This window comes from Phascolarctos cinereus, unplaced genomic scaffold (assembly GCF_003287225.1).
Source record: "Phascolarctos cinereus isolate Bilbo 61053 unplaced genomic scaffold, phaCin_HiC Scaffold_2;HRSCAF=192, whole genome shotgun sequence".
In the NCBI taxonomy this organism is placed as follows: domain Eukaryota; kingdom Metazoa; phylum Chordata; class Mammalia; order Diprotodontia; family Phascolarctidae; genus Phascolarctos; species Phascolarctos cinereus.
Genome location: NW_027555625.1, coordinates 382,734,584 through 382,757,516, shown reverse-complemented (window position 1 = coordinate 382,757,516; position 22,933 = coordinate 382,734,584). Strand labels below are relative to the sequence as shown.

Sequence of the window (22,933 nt, the reverse complement as noted above, 5' to 3'; positions counted from 1 at the left end):
GTTGTAAAAGGTCACTAAAAAACCTAATAAAGGTGGCACATATTACAAAGCAGATATTATCAAAGCTATCTGGTATGGGGAAAAAATGAAAAAAAAAAGATCAAAGAAATAGAATAGATATACCAGACATCCAATCAAATGTGCACCAAAGATTAATGTTTGATAAATCTATAGAAAATAAAAACTAGGGAAAAGATTCATTATTTAACAAATGTATTTGGGAAAACTGGTAGAAATTTGGATGGGAAATGGATGTCAACCCACATCTTACAAACATATATACCTTAGTGAATTCTGGCTGGATGACAGAGTTACACATTTAAAAAAAAACCACTTTAAAAAAAGGGAGAAAATGGAATAATGTATTCATCTTAAATGTGATGATTACAGGACTTTTTTCCATTCATGAAATGGAAGGAATATTGGGAACAAGATGGATGTGCTTGCTGGTATTAAATAAAAATTTTGTATAATAACACTTTGAAATAAGAAAAATTATTCAGGAATTGTTTATGTAAACATGACATAAAATTTGTTATCTAAAATATACATATGGAATTATTAAAAAAATCACAAAAGTGACTTCCAGTCTACAATGAACAAATGGTTAAAGAATATATATTGAATATTTTCAAAAAAGGAAATAAATTGTTAATAACCACTTAAAATGCTCAATCATGCTAGTAACGAAATGCCAATTAAAACAAGTTTGAAGTATCACTTCACAACCGTCAAACTGGCAAAAATAATTAAAGGAATGAAGCAGTGCTAGTGGGGTTGTGGAGAAATAATACATTCATTCATTGCTGGTAGAATTGCAAACTTGTAGGATCTTTTTGGAGGGCATTCTAGCAGCACACTGTAGAAGTTACAAAAATAATCATATCTTGTTTTTGGAAGGGTTAGCAAAAACAACAAAAAAGAGCCTTCTGTTAAACTATTTTTGTAGTAGTAATATATGTCATTAAAAAAATGGAAGTAAACTCAAAAATCTAACAACAGGAAAATGGTTAAATAAATGGTGACAACATTAGTGTAATAGAATTGTCTAATGTAATTAAGATAAACAAATATGAAGACTAGAAAAGAAAGGAAAAGACCTTTAAGAAATAATGAAAACTGAAGGAAATAAGAACCAGAAAAACAGTACACACCAATTAGGGTCACATAGGAGAAAAGTGAATAAAAAGAAAAGGACAATTAGGATACTTAGAGGGAGTGACTGAAAAGTTATGATATTTTATGGGCTGAAATTAATTTAAATATAAAATAAGATGACTTATATTGATGTTGATATTAAATATATAACAAATCATTTAAATAAATGAAAATGGTGATGTTTAACGTCCAGGAAACTTGGGTGGCACATGACAGCTGCCTTCAAGTATTTCTTGTGCAAGAAGGCTCAGATTTGTTCTGTTTAGCATCAGAGGAAAGAGCTAGGAAGAGTGGGTGGAAAGTACAGACAGATTTAAGCCTGATGTAAGGACAAGCCTCTTAATGATTAGAATTATCTTTGTTGACTTTTTTTCCCCCAGGCAATTGGGTTAAGTGACTTGCCCAGGGTCACACAGCTAGTAAGTGTCAAGTATTTGGTCTGAGACTGCATTTGAACTCAGGTCCTCCTGACTCCAGTGCCAGCACTCTATCCACTGCGCCACCTAACCGCCCCATGATTAGAATTATCTAAAACTATAAAGGGTCGTCTCAGTGGATACTCCCTCACTAGAGATCTTCAAGTGTCAGCTGGATGAGATAGGACAGGGAGTGTCCTGTATGAGAAACAAAAAGGAAGCCATTCTCATTGGACTGCAAAGTACATGGAGAGGAGTTAGGTGTGAGCCTGGAAAAGTAGGGAGTAGGAAGCCAGAGTAGGAAGACTTTAAAAGCCAAAGCAAAGATTTTATATTTGCTCCTGCAGGTAATAAAAAGTCTCTGGAGTTTATTAAATAGAGCAGTGACGTGGTCAATAGGAAGATCACTTTGAGAGTTGAATGGAGGATGAACTGGAGTGGGGGACTGAGGCAGGCAGACCCACCAGCAGGCTGGTGTGCTGGTCCAGGTGTGAGGTGATGAGGGTTGGGCATAAAGGTGGTGGCAGGTTCAGAGGAGAGAAGGGGAAGTATATAAGAGATGGTTTGAAGGTAGAATGAGAGGACTTGGCAACAGATTGGATACAGGAGAGTGAGACGGTGAGGAGTCAAGGATGACACCTAGGCCGTAAGCCTGGGTGACTGGGAGAATGATGGTGCCCTTGACAGTAATCAGCAGGTTAGGAAGAGCAAAGCTGTTGGGGATTGGGGTGGGGAGAGAGGAGGTAGGGGCAGGGAAAGATAATGGACATATGGAACTTAAGATGTCTATAGGACTTCTAGTTTGAGAAGTCCAACAGGAAGTAGGAGATTCAAGATTAGAGATCAGGATAGAGATTAGAGTTGGATAACTAGACCCAGGAATCATCTACATAGAGATAATGGAATCCATGGGAGCCTATAAGCTCACCAAGTGAAATTTTACAGAGAGAGAGAGGAGAGGGGGTCCTAGGACAGAGCCTTGGGGGATACCCCTGGTTATTGTGTAGAACTTGAATGAAGATCCAGCAAAGGAAACTGAAGAGTGGTTAGATAAATAGAGGAGAACGAGGAATGAGCAGTATCATAAAAACCTAGACAGAAAGGGTATCAGGAAGAGGGTGACAGTGTCAAAGACTACAGCCACGTCAAAGATGAGGATTGAGAAAAGCCCATCAGATTCAGCAATTAAGAGGTCATTGGGGGGCAGCTAGGTGGCGCAGTGGATAGAGCACCAGCCCTGGATTCGGGAGGATCTGAGTTCAAATGTGGCCTCAGACACATAACACTTAGTAGCTGTGTGACCCTGGGCAAGTCACTTAACCCCATTGCCAAGCCACTCCCCCCTCCAAAAAAAAAAAAAAGAGATGATCGGTAACTTTGGAAAGAGCAATTCCAGCTGAATGATAAGGCCAGAAGCCAGACTGTAGAGTCAAGACAGTGGGAGGAAAGGGAATGGAGTTACCTTTTGTAAACAGCCTTTTCAAGTTTAGCCATGAAAATGAACAGAGATGTGGGATGATAGCTAGCTGGGGTGGACAGATCAAGTGAGGGTTTTGAGGATGGAGGGGACATGGCATGGAATAGAATCACTTGCACATGTGTAGAGAGGTTGGCCTTGTCAAGGGCCACCTCTTCATGTGAGATGAGGATGAAGGAAAAGATAGCAGGGGACTAGGAGTAATGTGAGATGAAAAGGGGAGAAGACGGAGCTCTTAGCACACTCCTTAAAGTGATGGGATCAAGAGCATAAGTGTGTATATGTGTGTGTGTGTGGGGGTTAATCTTGTCAAGAAGGGTCATTTTATTCTGAAATGGAAACAAGAGAGCATATGTAAAGGCACAGAGAGGTTTTGGCATGTGGAAGAGGGAAGATGAGGAAGATCATGTCAGATTGGCTCATTTATCAGTACAGTAGGTGATAAGGTCAACTGTTGGGAAAGTGGGTTACAGTGGGGTTGGGGGGTTGAGGAGACAGAAGATCCGGAATAGCCACCATGGTAGTGTGGTATCAGTCAGTCAGAGATGAACAAAAGATCAGCATGCACTGGCAAGGTTAGATAGCATGAATCTCTAGCAGATCCATCTGTATATTTCATGTCTTCTTCAGTAGATCAGCAGTATGCATATAGTGGAGGTGACCCAGGGTTGACAATCAGCAGGACGTGAAAACGAAAGGACAAGAGTACAAGGGATTAAAGACTGTGAAAGGTATCAAGTAAGGATGGAACAAAAGTAATGGACTGGGAGGAGGGAATATGGAGAAGTGGAAGGACAGAAAATTGCATGTGATCAGAGAACAGAATTTCAGTGTTGACACCTTGGAGGTGGAAGTTTTAGGTAATACTGAGGTCTAAGGGGTGACAAGACAGAGGGCATGGAAGTTCAGATGTAATCATGTCATCTCCTTACTTACAAATTTTCAATGGCTCCCTATTTCTGCTAGGATAAAACACAAAATTCTTAGCCTGGCATTTAAAGTCCTTCACAATTTGACTCCCATCTACCTTTCTTGTCTTACTTCATATTGCTTCTCTTCTTGCACTCAAACTAGCTCGCTGGCTGTTGTGTCCCCACCATCAGCCATCTCCCACCTCCAAGCCTTTGTTCAGGTCTGGAAGAATACACTTCCTCCTCATTTCTACCTTCCTTTAAAGCACAGCACAGCTACCCCCTCCTTCATGAGAACTTGCCTCATTCCTCAGTTATTCGTGTTCTCCTTGAAATTACTTTTGTATTTATACTTTGTCTTTACTTATTTGTTTGAATGTTTTATGCCACCAGTAGGATGTAAGCTTCTTTAAGGCTGAGACCGTTTTGTTTTTGTTGTCCATTCACACGGTACACATTTAATAAATGTTTGCTGAGCTGAATTGAGGAGAGAGATGAATTGGAAGGCCAAGTGCTATGAATACTGGAAGTCGCGAGGGATGAGAACAGGCGCTGAAATTAAGAGCCCTGTTTGAACTCGTGTTCAGGTGCCGAACTCAGTGAGGAAGGAGAGTGAGTGAACCTAGAGATCAGTAGAAGACAGGAACAAAGATCTGGGCAGTGACATTACTGGATGATATGAGCTTCGGAGGTTTGTAGAGGGCCTGGAAGTGGCACTGAGGATTACGCTAACTTCTCTTTCTGACTTTGTCTGGGGACACAAGAGATCGCTAATTTTGGAAGGAGGAACTGGTTGGTGCCTTAGGATTCAGACCTGTACCAACATGGCCTAAGGCTCAGGTATGGATTCCTTACGTCGGGTCTCCTGCTACCCTGTCTAGGGTTTGATCATATGGGCCAACCTACTGGGGCAGAGGCACATACATCTACATGCATGTGCCATGCTTGGTGATATGGGGTGATGGAGGCATGGATAATCCCAAACAGCAGATTATCAAAATCATCTTTCACTTTGTTTTTGAAACACACACAATGGCCATCCTGAAGCAACTTCGCCACATAGGCTTACACTGTCACCCTACATCTGGCTTTTCCCTTCCGTTGGGGAAAGTAGCGGGTTTTTCACAAGAGATAACTCACTCTTAGATGCTTGTTAACATCTGTACCTCACCTGAGGTATGTGCACATATGGGTAAGGCAGCAGAGGGATGGAGAAGAACCCTGGGCTGGCCAGCTAGTTTCTCAGACCAGCCTTCACTCACAAGGGTGACTGCTTCTTTGTGGGGGTCACCAAAGGTCCTGAGCCTGGATCTCAGTTCTATTGTTTTGGAAATTAAATTTTCTTAAACTGCCCTAGGGGTGACAGGGTATCTACAAAAGACTACTGGTGGCTAGTTACCCAAATGACCAACTACTAAAACTGGATAGAAGTACAATTATCCCTTCCACATTGTGGGGACAGGGGCGTGGCACCCCTGCAATTTAGAAAATTTGTGCAAAATTTTGGCCCTCCTTTTGTACCAGAGACGTCTGAATTTTTTTTTCTTTTATGGAATATTTACAGTACCTTATTGTAAAATTTGGGTTGATATCACACAATACTATATGTATATTTTATGCATTTCTGAATTTCTAAACTTTTTCTGTGTTGTCTGTGGCTTCTGCAAAACTCCCCCAAAATTCCTATCTAATTTCTTATGCCGGCCCATCACATACTGAAGCCGTGATGGGGAAAGTCATGACATGGAAGGGATTACTGTAATGATAAATTTGTTCACTAACACAGGCTGATTATTTCGTGGACTGCTGTGGGTCCAGTGATGATGTCTGAATGGAATGGAATGAAGTGAATGCATTTGAACACAGAAGTTGAAGTGGGCTTAGAAATCATCTAATAAACCTCCTTTTATAGATTAAGAAACTGAGGGCCTAATATGTCCAAGTTGACACAGTGAGACTCCAAACCACAATCTGAGCCTAGGTCCTTTGCCCAAATATAGGTTACTTTCCACTAAGCTACGTTGCCTCTCTAGTTCCCATTCTCTGTCCTAGGGCAAATCATAGGTAAGGACCACCTGTGCAATCTAGTCAGATTTGCTCACAGGAAAAACTGTTCCCTTGCTATAGGCTATCTGTGCTGTGAGTCACAAGGGGGATGCTGTGGCAATCATTACTTTGGGCAGGTCCCTTCCTCCGTTTCCCTGTCTGTAAAACAAAACCAGTTGGACAAGATGATCTCTAAGGTCCCTTCCAGCTCTCATCATCCATGAGTCTTTGATAACTTAATTTCTGTCTAGATAATGTATAGAGGCATTAAGACATACATACCTTCTCTCCCTAGAACAGAGGTTGCCAAACTTATTTGGCCTACTGCCCCCTTTCAAAAAAAAAAATTATTCAGCGCCTCCCCCACCCCGTTAATAGGTTTTAAAATTTGCGTCATTTCAAAAAAATGTAAGATATGTATTTTCAAAATGACACACCTTAAATTTAATAATCCATTGTAAATTTGTGGTTTCTGCATTGAAATTTTGATGATGCAGTATTGTAAAATAGTATTGTAAACAAGTCATCATACACACATATTCCTGCGGCTGCATCCTGGACTTCCCGACAATGCACGACATGCTTGCCTGCCAACACTTGCTTGTTAAAAAAACCTGTTGGTGGACTTGACTGGTTATAACTTGATTGGCTATAACTTGCATTTTATGTATTTGGAAAATAATGTAATCATTATGACTTTAACTCTGTTCCACAACAGATGAAACATGAACGGTTTTTCAAAATTTTCTTATCCTCTCTTCTTTCGTTATGCTTCCACCACCCCCTTATTTTTATTCAATGCCCCCCAATTGTACCAAGGCTACTATTACCCCCCCGGATCATTCCAGCGCCCCCTAGGGGCGCTCTATTGCTCACTCTGGGAACCTCTGTGAGTGGGGAGCACTCCTTCATACGATCTCAACCTACAACTCACCTTTTTCAGTATTTCTTATCTGGCACCAACAACTCTATCTAGAGAGTGTCTTTCTTTAACCTTGCTATACCAAAGACATGCTTGCCTCTGTGTGTCTCTCTGATCATCCTGGGCGCCTGCAGGGCTGTGATGTGACCATGTTCCTGACTGCTCCCAGGGGCCTGTACAGATAAGCCACCTGTCTCCCTCAACGCCTTAACACTTTTAGCATCTGGCTCCAGCTCATGTCGCAGCCCGAAATAAGACTGTGACATATGCAAATATAACTGCACAGTGTCAGCTGAAACCCTGAGCCAGCAGAGGGACACGCACATTAAGGACTGCTGCCTGGGACCTGGTCATCCTTTTGCGCAGAAACTCGGGGCCCGTCACTGTTCCTTCTGGCCCCTGAACAGTCCCCAGCCAGACGTGTGTCCACCTATTCAGGTACCAGGGGCTCCAGGGATGAGGATGGGAGATATTTCTATATTTAGGGAGCCCTTACTCCTACTTTAAAGCAGGGTGAAGGATGACGGCTCTGCAGAGGGTGTGATGAGTATGGACTTTGCCTCTGGTGTAGATGATAGGAAAAGCTACAAAGTGAGTTACTGGATTAAGTGAGACCTGGACTCCCTTAAAAAGAGAAAAAACAATTGTAGGGTATGGGGGAGTGATTGGAGAAAATGAGGTTGTTTGGGGTTGTATGCTTTGAGAAATAGAACACAGAGCTGGGACTGAGAGAAGGGGGGAAATGGAGAACAGAGCAAGGAAGGAGCCCAGATCTCGGTGCGGTAACTGGGAGAAAGTGGTTCTTCCAGGGGGCTAGAGAGAACTGGTTTGGTGCCTGCCTTGGTTTTCTGCAGCCTGGACAAAGCGAATAGTCATCCCTGTGCTTCAGTTTTCTCCTTCAATGGGATGGGAAACACCACCCATCAACATCACCATTTATTGAGCAGCCATGTTGTATGAGGCAGGTGGAGAGTGGCTTGATATGGCAACAGATGGAGGAGGTAAGAGGAGAACAGGAGCAGGATGAAGCGGAAGAGATGGGGATGAAGACAGGGATGACAAAATATAAAATGAGGGGTATTAAACCCACCCTTAGGAGCCCAGCACTCTGCCTCCTTGGGTCCCAGAATCTTGGAGACAGGGAAGGTTTTGGGTCTCACCACTGGTCTGCCACCCCTAAATACAAGCTGCTATAGTTTATGTATCCCGAGTTCCTGGCTCAGAGCCTGGGATAATCCTGATATGTATGTGAGGGGCTGGCAGATAAGAAGTGCCTCTAGCCCACATCTCCCCTCCTACTGCCCAGAACCTGGATGTCTTTCTGCCTCCATCCCAGAGGCTCAGGCCACGGGACCAATGACTAAGAGCCCATATTATGGTTATTTTCATCCATCTGGGAAATGGCCCACAGGGTACATAAGGGATTGCCCTATGTTTCTGAGATTCTGAAGACCTCAGTTTCCTCTTAGAACTGACCCAAAGATTCCCCCTTACTCTATTCTAGACCTCGCTAACCTATAACTTTTGGCTCAAGAAAACGAGCCTCTGAATTTCCTGGTCTGTTAGCCTACTTAGTTCCCTCAGCTCTGAGACCTTCCAAACCCGATTACTGGTTCTTCTGCTCCTGCTACCAAGCCCTAACTTACTGATCCTTGCTTGTGTTCTCTTTTGGCTACCTCAACACACTCCAGACTGAAATGTGCATTTTATAGGGTTTATTCTCAAAGAAAAGAGTAGTATCAAAATAATATCAAGACTATGGTGGCAAGTAATCAAGAGTTTATATTAAAGATAATTGGGTCCAGGTTGGATGTTATCTAAGGTCCTAGCTAGCTTAAGTCATGTTCCTCCCCTCCCTCCACCACTGCTTTGTTGCCAGTCATGATTCCCCGGATCCCAGAGTGTCCTAGGTGATCACTATGGATGTAACATGTTCCTTCAGCTTACAGTGTCAAGCACACTTTCATTCAATCAGGCAGCCTCCCAGTCAATAGAGGGCATGAGCATGTCCTACCCACACAGTCCTAGTAATCACCATCTAAGCAGAGAGGTGTGGTAAAGAAAGCACTGCACTTAGAGATAGGAAGATCTGGGTTCAAATATTACCTGTGACTCACTAATTCAGGGGTAAATCACTTAATCTCTCTGATCCTTGGTTGCCTCATCTGTAAAGGTATGTGAAGCATACTATGCAAATTTTGAAGCGCTATACAAATGTCAGTTCCCATTATTACCATTCCTTTTTCCACTGAGAGGGATGAAGTAGCACCAGCTCTGATCCCCATTTCAAAGATGAGGAAACTGAGGTTCAAAGTGATGAAGTGATTTGCCCGTGGTCACAGAGCTAATAAATGGCCAAAATTTCAATGCGGATCTGAACTCCATGTCCAGTGTTCTTTCTATTAGATCACAATAGCTTTTCTCTACATGCTGAAAAATAATTTAACTGGATACCCATTTCATCCCCCCAATCCATTATTTTCTTCACGGGGTGACATACCACTGGAAACCCTTTCTACCTCTATACCAAGATAAAGAGCTCTCTTCCCAGATTTAGGAATACCGTTAACAAAGACCCATAAAGTGCCTAAGCAAGAATTTTGGCAGTGGAAAATAGTTTAGTCTTAGCCACCGGGGCTAGGAATCCTGGAAAATGAACTAGCCCTTAGACACAGGCTTCATCTGAATAATTCCACAAATATTTATTAAATGCCTACTGTGTGTACAGCACTCCTTGATATATTCCATCCTTAGGGAACGAGCTGAGGACAGGACTGGGGTTTAGTCTGAGGAATTCTTAAGCCAGGAGAGGATGGGAAAGCAAGTGGTGGAGGCGGCAAGGGACAATGAGGACTGAGTTATTGTCTCCAAATTCCTGACCCTGCCTGTAGGATTCTTCTCGCAGAAGTCCTCCCGGGAGCAAAAGGCATTAACAATGGCCAAAGCACAGGATTTCATGGAAGCAGGTAAGGGAAGGATGGTAAGACCCATTCCACAATGTCCCCAAGACCCTTATGTTCTAGAACTAAATCTTGGAACCACATAGCTGACAAATTTCATCCTGTCCCGTCCTCTAGAGTAAACCTTAGACCTGAATGAGTTCCCTTAAAATGGGGCTGAAGTGACCGAATTTTTTTTTTTATTGACATCTCTTCGTGTGCCAGGAACTACCCTGAATACCTCCATAATATGGTTCCTGTCATCAGGAATCTTCTATCCTCAAGCCAAGGAACAAGTCCCTTTCTTTTGGGAGATGGAGGTCAGCCCCCAATACAGGTTTTTGGTGGGTAAAGAGTTTCCTTGGTCCAGGTCTGGTGTCAAGTGAAAGGTTACAGGTTTCAACGATGCTGGGGCAGTGCCTTTGACATACAAAATATAATTCTAAGGACATAGTTATGAACCCAAAACTCAGTGAGTCCTAACCCTGGCCATAGATAGAACCCTAACACTGGTCTCAGACTGAGCCCTGCCTCCTGTCTAATCAGTGAACTTGGTCACAAGGAGTAACAGGTGACATGACAGTATCACTATGACAGTCAGTCTCACTATGGTCAACAAAAGAGAGCAGGATTTTGGCCTTCTTCTAACAGTCCCTTGTCTGGACCTGGGCAAGAAGGTGAGCGTTCCTCAGGACCTCATGATGGAGGAGCTGTCTCTCCATTCTAACAAGGGCTCCCTCCTGTTCCAAAAGAGACAGAAGAGAGTACAGAGGTTCACCTTTGAGTATGCAGCCAAGCAGACACAGGTGAGTACAACCCCACTAGCCTCTCTTCCATTTGCACCCATTATCTCAGGAGTTTCCTAGACTCTAGCCTGGAGGGGTCTCTGGGCCCAGACTTTCATTACAGTGGAAGGAGACCTGGAATTAGAGTCAGGAGACTAGGTTTAAAATTCTGGCTCTGACACTTATTAGTAGGGTGGTCTTGAGTTTACTTGGGTCTTTCAACATCCACAGAATGGATAGTCTTTGGATCATCGATCCTTCAGTGCCCTTTGTAAAACTTAAAGGGTGACAGAGATCAGCAGTTGAAGGTAAACACATGGCTTAGGGGTGGGACATAGCCTGCCTTTTCCCTTAGCTGAAAGTATTAAGACTTTTACCTGTAAAGGGGAAGAGGATTGGGGTGTAGGGCCAGTCAAATCAAATCAACAAGCACTTATTAAGCAATCACTATACACCAAGCCCCATTTTGTGAAGGCTGAGGATTACTTTCTCCCCTTCCCTAAGACCTGTTCCCTTTCCACCCTGGGCCCCCCTCTCTCACCTGTTTTTTTTTTTTTCATATTTAACATTTCCCTTGGTTTCTGATTTTTTAATTTCTGGTGTCCTTACCTTTACTTACTTCTAATTCAAAGATCTGTGATGTCACTGTTGTGGCTACTCTTTACATCAGCACAGATCACAACCCCTCTACACCTCAGTCACCTTGTGGCCAACCCTCTGGGAATGAGCCCCTTTGCACTTAGCTGAGCTGGTCCTCAGATGAGAGACGCTGTCAATTGTTGGGTCTGCCTTGAAAGCCTTTCCAGCTTTACAGGACTTGTCAGACATCTGACACCACTGGCATAACCTCCTAGAAGCCTAGGGCCGACTCCATGATTCTTCGGAGAGGGGGAGACAGAAGAAGCGGTGTGGAAGAGTGGGAAAAATGCTGGATTTGGAATCAGAACACCCAAGTTCAAATCATGGTTTAGTCACTACCTGTGTGACTTTTGGCAAAATACTTTTTTTTTGGCTATGCAATGGGGATAAGTGACTTGCCAAGGGTCACACAGCTAGTAAGTGTCAAGTGTCTGAGGCCACATTTGAACTCGGGTCCTCCTGAATCCAGCACCACCTAGCTGCCCCAAGGTCTTTCTCTCTTGGCTCAGTTTCGATAACGAAGGGATTGGATCAGTTGACATCTTTCAGCTAAAAATCTGATCCTAGGACTGGACATAGGGCAAGTGGACTTGTCTAAGTTCTACACTGGGGAGCTGAATTCAGAGAAGATGGGGTGGACCTCCCTGAAGACATGGGGATGGATTGGAGGGCTTCCAGGACAACCCAGTGATTCCCATGTAGCGCTATTCACTTTGGAGGGCAGAAGGGAAGCAAAGGAAGAAGGCAGGAAAAAAATCCCAGACCCAGTGTCTTTTATTGGGGAACTTAAGCCAGTGAAGAAGATGGGACCCTGCAGAAAGGTCAGACACTCCCAACAGGCAGGATTCTTCCCCCAGTCACACCCATCTCTTTCTGCCAGAGATCAGTCTCAGAGAGTAGAGGAAGGGATCTGGGAACCACATCATCAGCAGGACCACCAGAAGAGTTGGCTGTGAGTAGAGCTTGTCTCTAGAGGAAAGGACTCCAAACTTTGGGAAACCAGGGCTATCCTCTGAGGGTGGGAGTGGGAGTAGAGGGAGCCCAGCCAGCTCCCTCAGGGGTCCTGTCCTGTGCTCAGCCTGCCAGTGGCCCAGATGGAAAGGAGAACTACAGGACGGAGATCCAAATCTTCCCTACCCCACCTCCTGGGTCTGAGAGGAGCAGTCAGGAACTACCCCCAGGAAGGGCTCCTAGTCCCAGTGCCCTGGCCTCGGGTGAGTTGGCAACTTCTCTGGGAGGTTGGAGGGAGTGTAACAACAACACGTAACATGAGGGAGGGTGTTTGAGGGTGAGTGTCAGAGGAACTTTACTCTGGAGCAGAGGGAGATCTTAATGGTAAAGTGGATTAGAAAAATGGGGGGGGGGAGGAGGGATACAGGGGAAGAAGGCATTCTGTTCAGTAGGAGACAAATGAGGGACTGGGCTCTTTGTAGGCTATCTGCCCTTTGCCCACCAGTTTGTGACTACTCTGTTCACTTCCACAATGGGGAAGGCTTGGGCCATCTGTCCTAGAAGACATGGGATGGGATTGAGGAAGTCAGAGGAAATGCAGAAAGACCACCTCATCAACTTCCTTTCCCTGGGATGTGTCCAAGGAAAGGCTGGACAAGGATGCTGAAGAGGATCCCCGAGTGGGGAAGGAGGATGGGCTAGACATGCAGAGCTTCCTTCCACCTGTGACTAATTCGGCTTCTGTAACTTCCCCTGGGCTGTGATCTGGCCTTTCCACGAACTCTTCTCTTATGCCTGGGGTCCTCCCATTGTGTGACTCACTGTTCCTCTGGCCCCTGGCATAGGGCCTCTGGGACAGGCTGTGGGCTCAAATCCTGCCACCTCCCTGACGAGAGGCCTCGGGCTGATCACTTGTCCTGCCTGGGCTTCCTTTCCTCTCTGTAAAATGAGAACAAACTAAGTGGGGCTGCTGGAGAGAGAGATGGAGCAGTCTCCACCAGACTGTGCTAGGAGCTACATGGAGGCAGACGCGGGTACGCTGGCACAGAACAGCATCTCTGGCCTGTGTGTAGCGCTGCATCAAAGTCCTCTGATGCTTCACCGTCTCGTGGAAAGGCCCCCGTTCTTCCAAAGGCTAGGGCAGCAGAAACGTAGAGCAAGGCTCGTCACCACAGATGACTCCTTTCTTGTGGCCACAGTCATCTACTAACGCGAGAGTTCGTGATTTGTGTCAGTGGAGGGAGCACACATGAACAAATCATTGACTGAAGGGTGATAGACATAGGACTTTTCATATGATGGAGTAATTATCCCCCTGGGACACTTCAATCATCAGGCAAGGAAAAACTTTTGGGATAATTATCTCCAACCTGAAGGCCTTTTGAAGGGAAGTAACCTGACAGATATCCCAGGGCTAGCTGGTGACAGAGCATGGTCAAGCACTCTGGCCTCCAGTGGAGGAAATAAGAAAAGGAAGAGGAGTCCCTCACTTCCCCTGTCTCTCCATCTTTAAGTTAACCTCTCACAACCTACCATTATCCCTCACAGGGTATTCCAAACCCCTGACAGGCATCCCACCAGAGAAGTTCAATCACACAGCCATCCCCAAGGGTTACCAGTCTCCGTGGCAAGAGTTCATCGGCTATAAGGATGGATACAAGGACTATTACAAGGACTACCTAAACCACACACCCTTTCCCTCAGACTACAGGAATTTCAACAAGTAAGGATGGATATGTCTGTAACCAAGTAGTTTAGAGGAAGTCAGGATGCATACCTAATGAGGGCAGGATAACACGTCCCTTCTCCTTGAGGTTGTTTCATTTGCCATCTCCAGCCAGAGTCGTGACTGTAGCCACAGGATAATTTCCTAAGCTGGTCAAAGACTGACTCAGCCCTAGACTCAGATTAAGCCCAAACTCCAGTCCCAATCCGGGATTTTCCAGCTGTGATATTAAATTCTTCCTTTGTAAAAGGAGGTCTAAATTCCAGCATGTTAATCTTTCTAGACTATCATTGCTGTTCTTTATTCTATACATTAGCCAAATTAAAAAACATACTTCACTGCCGTACCCTACAGACCATGGCACTTCTGCATCTGTCTCACAGCTGAAAACTTCCCCATGTGTTCTCTCTCCCATTAGAACGTGAGCTCCTGGAGAGCAAACACTGGCTCACTTTTCTATTTGGACCCTCAATGCTTTGCACACAGGAAGCTCTTAGACCATGTTTCATTCACTCATCTAGAAGCTCCCTTGCTCCCTGAGGACACCAATAGCGCTTTTTTGCCTTGCTTTTGCTCACTGTTCCCTTCACTTGGACTGTCCTTGTTCTCTACTTTCCCTCGATCTATGCCTACTGAAATCCTATCTTTCAAGGCCCTGGTTAAATGCCCCTTCCTCTGTGAAATGTAAAATGAGGGCCGTGGCTGAAATGGCCTCTAAGGACACTTCAGCTCTAAAATCTATAACCTTATCAAAGATTCCCAAATTCCCCCAGCCCAAGGCACTTTTTCTTTGGCACTTACTTTTATGTCTCTTATCATGTACTGTCCTGATTTATGCCCATGTCTTATTCTCCTTACAACCAAGGTGTCACATCTTCCTCATCTTTCCCCCCCAAGTACTAAGAAAAAGGCCTTATACATACAGGAGATCAATATGTTCTTGTTTAAATTATAGCTCACGTAGAATATATTGGGTAGGTTTATCTAGGGATGGTGTTTTGCTTCCTGAGCATGAGCTGTCCCAGAAGGATGAGCTAGAGTTTGAGGAAAAAGGTGACAGAAACAGTAACTCTTCGGGCTTTAGTTTGGCTACCTTTTAAGCTGGGACAATAAGGAGTGTTTCAGTTCCTCCCTTCCCTCCTTCTTCCATTTCCCCAGCTATGAGGATGTCATATATCATGACCAAACCCAAGCTGGCATAATGGTATGGTGCTCACCTGTGAAATTTTGGGGGAATGGAAGACAGGTGACATGGCTTCTTCTTTAACACAGGATGTGCTCACCTCATGTTAATACCAACTTTGCGAAGTGCTGCCCTTCACTGCTCTGTCTGCTCTTCTATTTAAAACTCTAAACAGACAGTCAATACCCACACCTAACTCCCAGTGCTTAGGATGAAAATCTCTAAGCTTACTGCTGTGAGCAATCACATTGCTGCATTTAAAGTAGAAGTATAGGCCAGAGCACACTCTGCCTAAGCTAAGATTTCTTCTGGGCACTAGTTTTCAGCTCTCAATCTTACTGTGGCTAGGTCTGATCAGGTGAGAATTTGTCTTTGGCCAGTAACATGGGGCTCTGGAAGAATGAGCTACCCAAACCTGCTATTTGTAGGCTCACCATGAAAAGTCAACAGTGTTTTTTCGTTTCTAATCAGGAAATTTTCCTACCTGCCCAAAAACAGTGGGAGAAAAAGACTGCATGCATAGTACATTTCTCTTCTCCAGGGTTTCTGTTTATTTTTGTCTAAGAATAAGCAATGTGAAGCAGGAAAGGCTTCTTTTCCATCCCTCCTAAGTTCATTCCAGAAACACCAACGCTTCATCTGCCAGTTATTTTAACCACCAATTAAAACACTGTGATAATCTGGATAGTGAGTTTTGCACATAAGAAAACTCTAGAGACAAAGAATGTCATATCTGGAAGGGCCTTGGTATGTAGAACAAAGAATGTTACAAAATGCCTTGGAGATAAGAGGACCTTACAGATCATGCAATTCTAATTTTTTCTTCTGTAGATGGGACAGTCCAGTCCCAGAGAAGGAAAATGATTTGTCTAAAGTCACACAATGAGTTAGTGGCAGAGGTTGGAATTAGAACTCAAGTCTCTTTCTGACCAGTACTCTGTGTGACAGTCACAGACTCTTGGCATGTGGATAACTTGGCAAAATCCATCTCTACTACCAGAGAAATCTCCTCTCTTTCCCCTACAAAACCATACAGTCTGTCAATGATGGCTCAGTCATGGTTCATACAAAGGTCAGATCTTATTTTTTTGTTTTCCTAGGACACCAATGCCATTTGGAGGACCCCTCATCTCTGAGACATTCCCCAAAACGGATACACCCCTCATCCCTAAAGAGCCCGTAAGTGGCCTGGATCTCCTCAGCTACAGACCTAGTTTCAACCGAGTAGCCCAAGGCTGGGTGCGGTCCCTTCTGGAGTCTGAGGAACTGTGACTTGATATTAATTCCTGTATTTCTACTGCTTTGCTTTATTATCCTGTTAGTAGGTACAGAGATAGTGTACTAACACTGGTTACACATGCCAGTAGTTCTGCCACGGGTCACATTCTGAATTCTGCATAAGTGAAGTCCAACTCTACCTCTCATGTGAGAGATCCGTATACTTTGGGTCCTATCTTACTCCCAAACTGAGGTTCTTATGGGCCCTAGCAAAGTAGGAAAATGAAGGAAAGAAAGTTAGTCTAAACAAAATAGGGTTAATCAATGATAGCCCAAGCCTTGCCTTAGTGGGTTTTTTAAAAACTGTAGCACAATGCTCAAGAAAGATGTTACTTTTATAGCAAAGCAGCTTTAAAAATTCTTCCATAAATATGCCGTGAGATCCCTGTGGGTGATGGAACGACCTAAGCCCATAGGACAAAGAAAGTCTCTCACTGATGTATCAACCTTCTTAATGGGCCAAGTCTGCCAGGTGAACTTTACTTCCCTTTCCCCCTGGCAAGAAACAGTATTTGATTTCAGAATTCGCAGTTAAACGGGAGAATGATTGCTAGGCCCTACTGCAGAAGATGCATGAATGGAATTCCTTTCTTGCGGGCCTTTCTGTACCTTCACTGCATCTTACTGTAATGGATCAGGAAGTTCTATGCTTAGCTCTGTATTTAAGATAGCAGTTCTTTGCCCATGAAGTGGAGACCAATTATTAAAATAGATGTCACATATGCTGGGGAGATGGAAAGGGTAAAGGGAGAAAGACTTATGTGTAACCTATGCTGGTACTGAGTTATCCTAGTAAAAAGTGACAGAGCAGCAAAATTTATCCACTGTGAGACTGAGACACTCAATGGTTAGAGGTTGGTTCTTAAGTCTGACTGTAGCAATATAACTAGAAAAAGGCCTAGGAAGACAATTAGCTTTTGTGCAAGCATATGCTGCCTTTGGTAGCACAGTTTACCATTTAATGCCAGTGGACAAATTCTATTGATTCTCTGACCCAAAGGCCTCTTTAACATTCGAGGGAAAGAATTTTGAGAGTATCCTGGCTAAGGCAGAAAGGAAATTCAATCTCCTCTACAACAAATGGCGCATATGCTTAACTCTCTCGGTGTCTGATCACAGGTGTGTGGAGGCCATTGTGTTCAGCTCCGAGCTTCTCTTTTCTTAGTCTAAGGAACAGTCTCATCAGAAAAATCCAATATACCCATCTAAACGAAAATTTCATAGCATTTTAAAGAAATGCAAACTTGAGAGCCTCTAGTCCTACTGGTTACTTAAGAATGTACATCTTGCCAGGCAAAAATAAGGTGTTGGGTAGAGCACAGATGCAAATCTCAATTTATAGGTGAAACAATATTATCCATTCAACACACCTGAAACCCAACTGAGATTTTTAACCAAAGACTCTGGAGAGAAAAGTCCACGATGCTCCCTTTAAACAACTACAAGATCTGTGCAGACTAAGAGGAAGCCAATTATCAGTAAGCAGGCTTTATGACTGTCACATTGGCATATCCTAGGTTTCACCTAGAAAATGGGGAGAAGAATCCCTTCCTTACCTTCCCCACAGGGCTGTTTCATGAGGATAAAATTCAAGCAGAGTTGAAAGTGCCTTGAAAAGCAAAAAAGTGCTATAGAAATGCACTTCAGAGATGGGTAATTTTGGGGTCGCTTCCATTAACCCACAGACACTAGCCACCAAAGATGGAAGAAAACGCTACAGAAAACTGGAAATATGCTCATGACAACATGTGGAAAAACTGGCCCATTTTAATAGCTTTTTAAAAAAATTCTAAAATTGAGAACAGGTCTCATTTCCTTTACCTTTTCCACTTGTCTACAATTCAGTTACATCCAAGCAACATTTCTATAACGAGAAAAGTGATAGACAGCCTCCTATGCAGCAGCAGAAAATCAGATAGAAACACATGAAGGTGCAAGTCCAACAAAGATCCCTCCATAAGTCACAGCTCACCCATACAAACAAAACAAAAGGTTTGTTCATTTCACAGTTAGAAACGTTAACTTCTCTCTCATGAGAGGAGGCATAAATTAGCAATGCAGGCCACAAAGTTCTGTGAAGAGATCGGCCACTTTGGATGGCAGAACATAAGCAAAAGCTTTCCTAAGACTGAAAAGAAGCTGGTTTTGTTCTGTTGGCAGAGGTTCCTTTAGCAAGAGGAGGACAAAAGAGGAAAGAAAATATCTAGGGGTGTTTGATTTCAAAGCCTGACCTTGGGTGATAGGGAAATAATAACGAATCTCCTTAATGACAAGCAAAAGAATTATTTCAAAAATATCGTCAAACGTTTGCTTTCACCCCAGGTCAAAGTTTGTCAAACCCCAAACACACAAAGAAATACATACAATTAGAATCCCAACTCTCCTTAAGGTTCCTAGAAGCTCCACCCTCACTCTGACCCTCTTTTTTCCTGTGTGGTTAAGAAGGCAAAGGACACTGTTACGTTAGTGACCATATTTGTTACTATCAGGTTAGCAGGGCTCCTCCACCTGCTCCGTGCTCAGGAACACAGTTCCAGCTCTCTGTTTGCCCATATCTTAGCATGTTATATGCTACCAGGGAAACTTACAAAGGAAAAAAATATTTACTCCAAGATTTATTTATTACATTTCTAAAGCGCCTTTCCTCCTCAGAGCCCAACCACTGTAGCAGGATGTTAGGGACTGCTGTGCTTTCCTGCATGAGCCCCCATCCTCTGGGGATCCTGAGATGGGTAGTGGATGGGTCCTGGAGCTCGCATGAAGGGAGGTGGTGGTCCCATTGGGTGAAACATGTGTGGTCCAAAACCTGCAGATGGGAAGGAACAGATGTGTCAATTTTCAGCTCTCTTGAAAATCTTTGATAATTTTCATTTCTCTCCCAGTCTAAAGCAGCAATATGTAAACCAAACTAAGCCTAATGAAACACTGACTTCCAAGACAGCTTCCAGAATTAAAGATGTCTATCCACCTACTTGTTCTCTCTCAGCTTTTCTCCTCCTATGATTCTGATGGGGCTGAAAGTCATCCTCTGGGTACCTAGAGTTCAAGGCTTCCTGAGCAGGAGTAGCCTGAAGCAGTCTGCCAGGCAAGGTTTGATTAGGACTTGGGGATGACATTAAAATTGATCCAAGCCTCTTTCACTAGCTGCAATTTTGAATGGCAGACTGGAATAAGATTTTTTTTTTTAACAAGTTTTAGAGTTATAGCCAAAGAAAGATTTGTTATACACCAAATTTTCCTGATGTCTATTAAGCAGTACATTACAGGATGTTAGCAAAGTCCTATATAGAACCTTGAATAAACCAGTAAGCACACATTATGGCAAAACTATTAGCTGGCTTGGTGATATTACAGGAAAGCTGAAGGCACAGAAAGAAAATAAACATATCAGCAGGTCAGGATTAACTTTGTGGAGTTCTGTAAAATAAACCCAAAGGATGTGGTGGTAAGTGGAGAGTGTGGGTATTTGGGGAAGTAGGGGAACAAGAAGATAAGACATGACCCAATGATATTCTTCCAGACCTTTCTATATCCTCCTTATTAAGATGCCAATCACGTCCAAGAAGCAATCTCTTCCTTCATACTTAAAGCATTTGCATATTCTTTAACTGGTAGCATTTTTTTAGTATCCTCTAAGCTGCAAACATGAGGACGGTGTGCCCACAACACCCAGTTCTGTGCCCTGTGTATAACAGACACTTTATAAAGGAAAACTGAAGATTTGGTTTCAGGGAAGGGCCATTCTTTTGGATAGTGTTGCAGACTGTGATTTATAAAACAAAGTAGAGATCAATTAACTGATGAGATAATTTTTATGTGTCATGCTGTATTTTGAAACAAAACTAGCATAAAAATCTGGACTGACTGGGGTTCTACTGATCAATTAACAAGCACCTATCAAGTGTCTACTCTGTGGCAAAAATAAAACAGTCCGAGCCCACAAGGGCAAGGGGGAGATGATAGATCCCTCAGTTTATGCAAAATAAGTAAAAATAAAAAACAGCAGGAACAGCTCTAGCACCTAGAAGAAAGAATCAGGAAAAGCTTCACGTAGGAGGTGGTGCTTGAGGAGAGGGGAACAGCCAGTGCAAAGGGATGGAGGCAGGAGATGGAGCACCCTATCAACTTTGGCTGGACTGCAGAGTGTAAGAAAAGTAGGTTGGGGCCAGGCTGTGAAGGGCTTTAAAGTCCAAACAGGGGGCTCATATTTTATTCTAGAAGGAATAAAGAGCCATCAGAGAATTCTAAAATCTTATGTTAGAACTGGAAGGAGCTTAGACCTGGAAGGACCTTATTTTGTAGGGAAGGAAATTGAGGACAGACCCAGGCAGACCCAGGACTATAAGAAGTCCCTTATCTTCTGGGCTAGAGGCCGATAGAGAAACTTTTGTAAAGGAAGGTTTTACCTGGTGGGGGAGGAGGTGCAATTCCAGGAGGAGGGGGAAGAGCAATATTAACCACTGCTGGAGGACCACTGGGAGGGAGGTTAAAATAATTGGCAGAGGCTTCTTCTTCAGCTGCTGGAGGAGGAGGAAGAGCTAAAGAAGAGAATGACACAAGTTAGATACAATAATGTTCAGTGCAGGAAAGCCAAAATGGGAGTATTTAACCACTGCTTCCTCCCATTATTTCTATTCTTTACTAATGGGAGCTCTAGAAGTTGTTGCTACCTGTCACGGGGGAAATTTATTTACTATTCAGAGCAACAAGCCGGCTGTTATTAATATTCCAGCAAGCAATGGAATAGAAACATTCTTACCTCCAGGAAGTCCTGGGACAGGCTCCAGCTTAATTCCAGAGTCTGTGGTTCCTTCTTTGTCCTTTTCTTTTCCTCTGGCTGCCTGAGATCTACAACGTACAACAAAATAAAAACCATCATATGATGCTGAGCAAGAAGACACAAAAACACTGCCTACTACTGCTCTCTAGGCTACCCCTGAATCCACCAATATTCAAAGAAGTGAATGCTGACATTCTAAGCTTGTATATACAGCTCACTACACTGCAGTCTCTCAAAAAACCAAACAAACAAAAACCAACAACAAACTTGTTAAAAGACAAGTATAAACACGAATCTCACCTGCCCCATTTCACATTAAGCCTGCGCCCATTTACAATCAGTTTGTTGAAGGACTTCTCAGCAGCCATCTCTGCAGCTTGCCTCGTGGCAAACTGGATGAAAGCGCACTGCTGCCTCTGCACAACTGTTATTGTTCGGATCTCACCAAACTGGTAAAAGTGATTTCTATGTGGACAGAAAGATGGACAAATCTGAGTCTATCTTCAGTTAAACACAAAGCATGGTTACCCAAAATGACACATATCTCCAACAGACTGAAAACAGATGAACTCTTTTACTGCTATAGAGAAGATGGCCACCTGGTGACCCCTGGGGAATTTCTCCACCATTCCTCTTTCTTCACCCTGGCTCCCAAGAGAAAGAGCAAAAGAGGAGTGCCAACCAACTAGACTGCTTTTATTGCTGGGTAGATAGTGTGGATACGTGGGTTTGCTTTTGACTTGAAATGAAATAAACTCAACAACGCAGGGCAGGGGCAGGTAAGTGGCACAGTAGATAGAGCACTGGCCCTGAAGTCAGGAGGACCTGAATTCAAATCCAGCCTCAGATGTAACTCTCACTAGCTGTGTGACCTTGGGCAAGTCACTTAACCCCAACTGCCTCACAAAACAAAAAAACCAAACCAAAAAACAAGGTAGGGCGAATGTTCCTTAAGAGATACAGAAGTCCTCTTCCTCTCCTCAGGGCAAACTTCTGAGACAAAGGCTCACCTTTTCCTTTATTCCCCCCTCCCCCCGCCCCACAGTCCTTGGTTATCATCCTAACCCCCTCTGCCAGTCTTATCATCTTGGAATCCTAGTAGGGAAGAAAAATATTAGCTATACTTCTTTACTCGAGGACAGAGGAGAACTCTACAGTTTTCTATGGAGATGCCTTGCTTCTGCAACCTCCTGTGTTTCTACACCATCCATAATGTTTTTCCAAAGAAAAGAAGGTACAGCAAACAGCCAGGCTCGTGGTTAGTTACACATTATTTTTTTCTCATTAAGGGAAGATTCAGAAATACGGCCTCCACTTCCTTGGGACTACCATTCCAATTTTTGTCACTATTCCTTATTTAACCAGGACCAATTCTGTGACTAGGCAGCTAGATGGCACAGTGGATAAAATGCTAGGCTTAGAAGACTTGAGTTCAAATCCGGATTAGACACTTACTAGCTGTATGAGCCTAGGCAAGTCACTTAACCTTGTCTGTCTCAGTTTCCTCATCTGCGAAAGGAGCTGGAGGTGGAAATGGCCAACCACTCCAATATCTCTGCCAAGAAAACCCTCAATGGGGTAGTGAGGAGTCAGATGTGATTAAAAACAACTGAACAACCACAACAACATACTCTGTGGTCAGGGGGACCTCGTAAAACTTTCATCATTAATACACCTTTCTTCAAAGTTATGTTATTAAACTTAAATTATTGAATAAATTAA

General features: G+C 43.5%; 2 protein-coding genes across 5 annotated transcripts in view; one reads left to right on the top strand and one right to left on the bottom strand.

The window, feature by feature from the left end:
* The first annotated feature begins 572 nt into the window (after positions 1–572).
* Positions 573–19,402, top strand: MYOZ3 (myozenin 3). 2 transcript variants are annotated; one of them, XM_020964245.2, is made up of 7 exons: positions 573–7,368; positions 9,822–9,896; positions 10,521–10,675; positions 12,174–12,245; positions 12,372–12,507; positions 13,793–13,967; positions 16,254–19,402. In XM_020964245.2, the coding sequence occupies exons 2-7, from the start codon at positions 9,866–9,868 to the stop codon at positions 16,423–16,425; spliced, it is 741 nt and encodes a 246-aa protein (XP_020819904.1). In that variant the 5' UTR covers positions 573–7,368; positions 9,822–9,865; the 3' UTR covers positions 16,426–19,402. The 2 variants fall into 2 exon arrangements, with proteins under 2 accessions (XP_020819904.1, XP_020819905.1); XM_020964246.2 differs by lacking the exon at positions 12,174–12,245.
* RBM22 (RNA binding motif protein 22) overlaps positions 19,034–22,933 on the bottom strand; it is a 20,993-nt gene continuing 17,093 nt past the window's right edge. For all 3 annotated transcript variants that reach the window (XM_020964241.2, XM_020964242.2, XM_020964243.2), the window contains 4 exons: positions 21,512–21,676; positions 21,191–21,279; positions 20,838–20,969; positions 19,034–19,237 (listed from right to left, as the gene is read on the bottom strand). In XM_020964241.2, the coding sequence (XP_020819900.1) occupies positions 19,107–19,237; positions 20,838–20,969; positions 21,191–21,279; positions 21,512–21,676 (517 nt within the window). In that variant the 3' untranslated portion in view covers positions 19,034–19,106. The remainder of the gene's footprint in view (positions 19,238–20,837; positions 20,970–21,190; positions 21,280–21,511; positions 21,677–22,933) is intronic.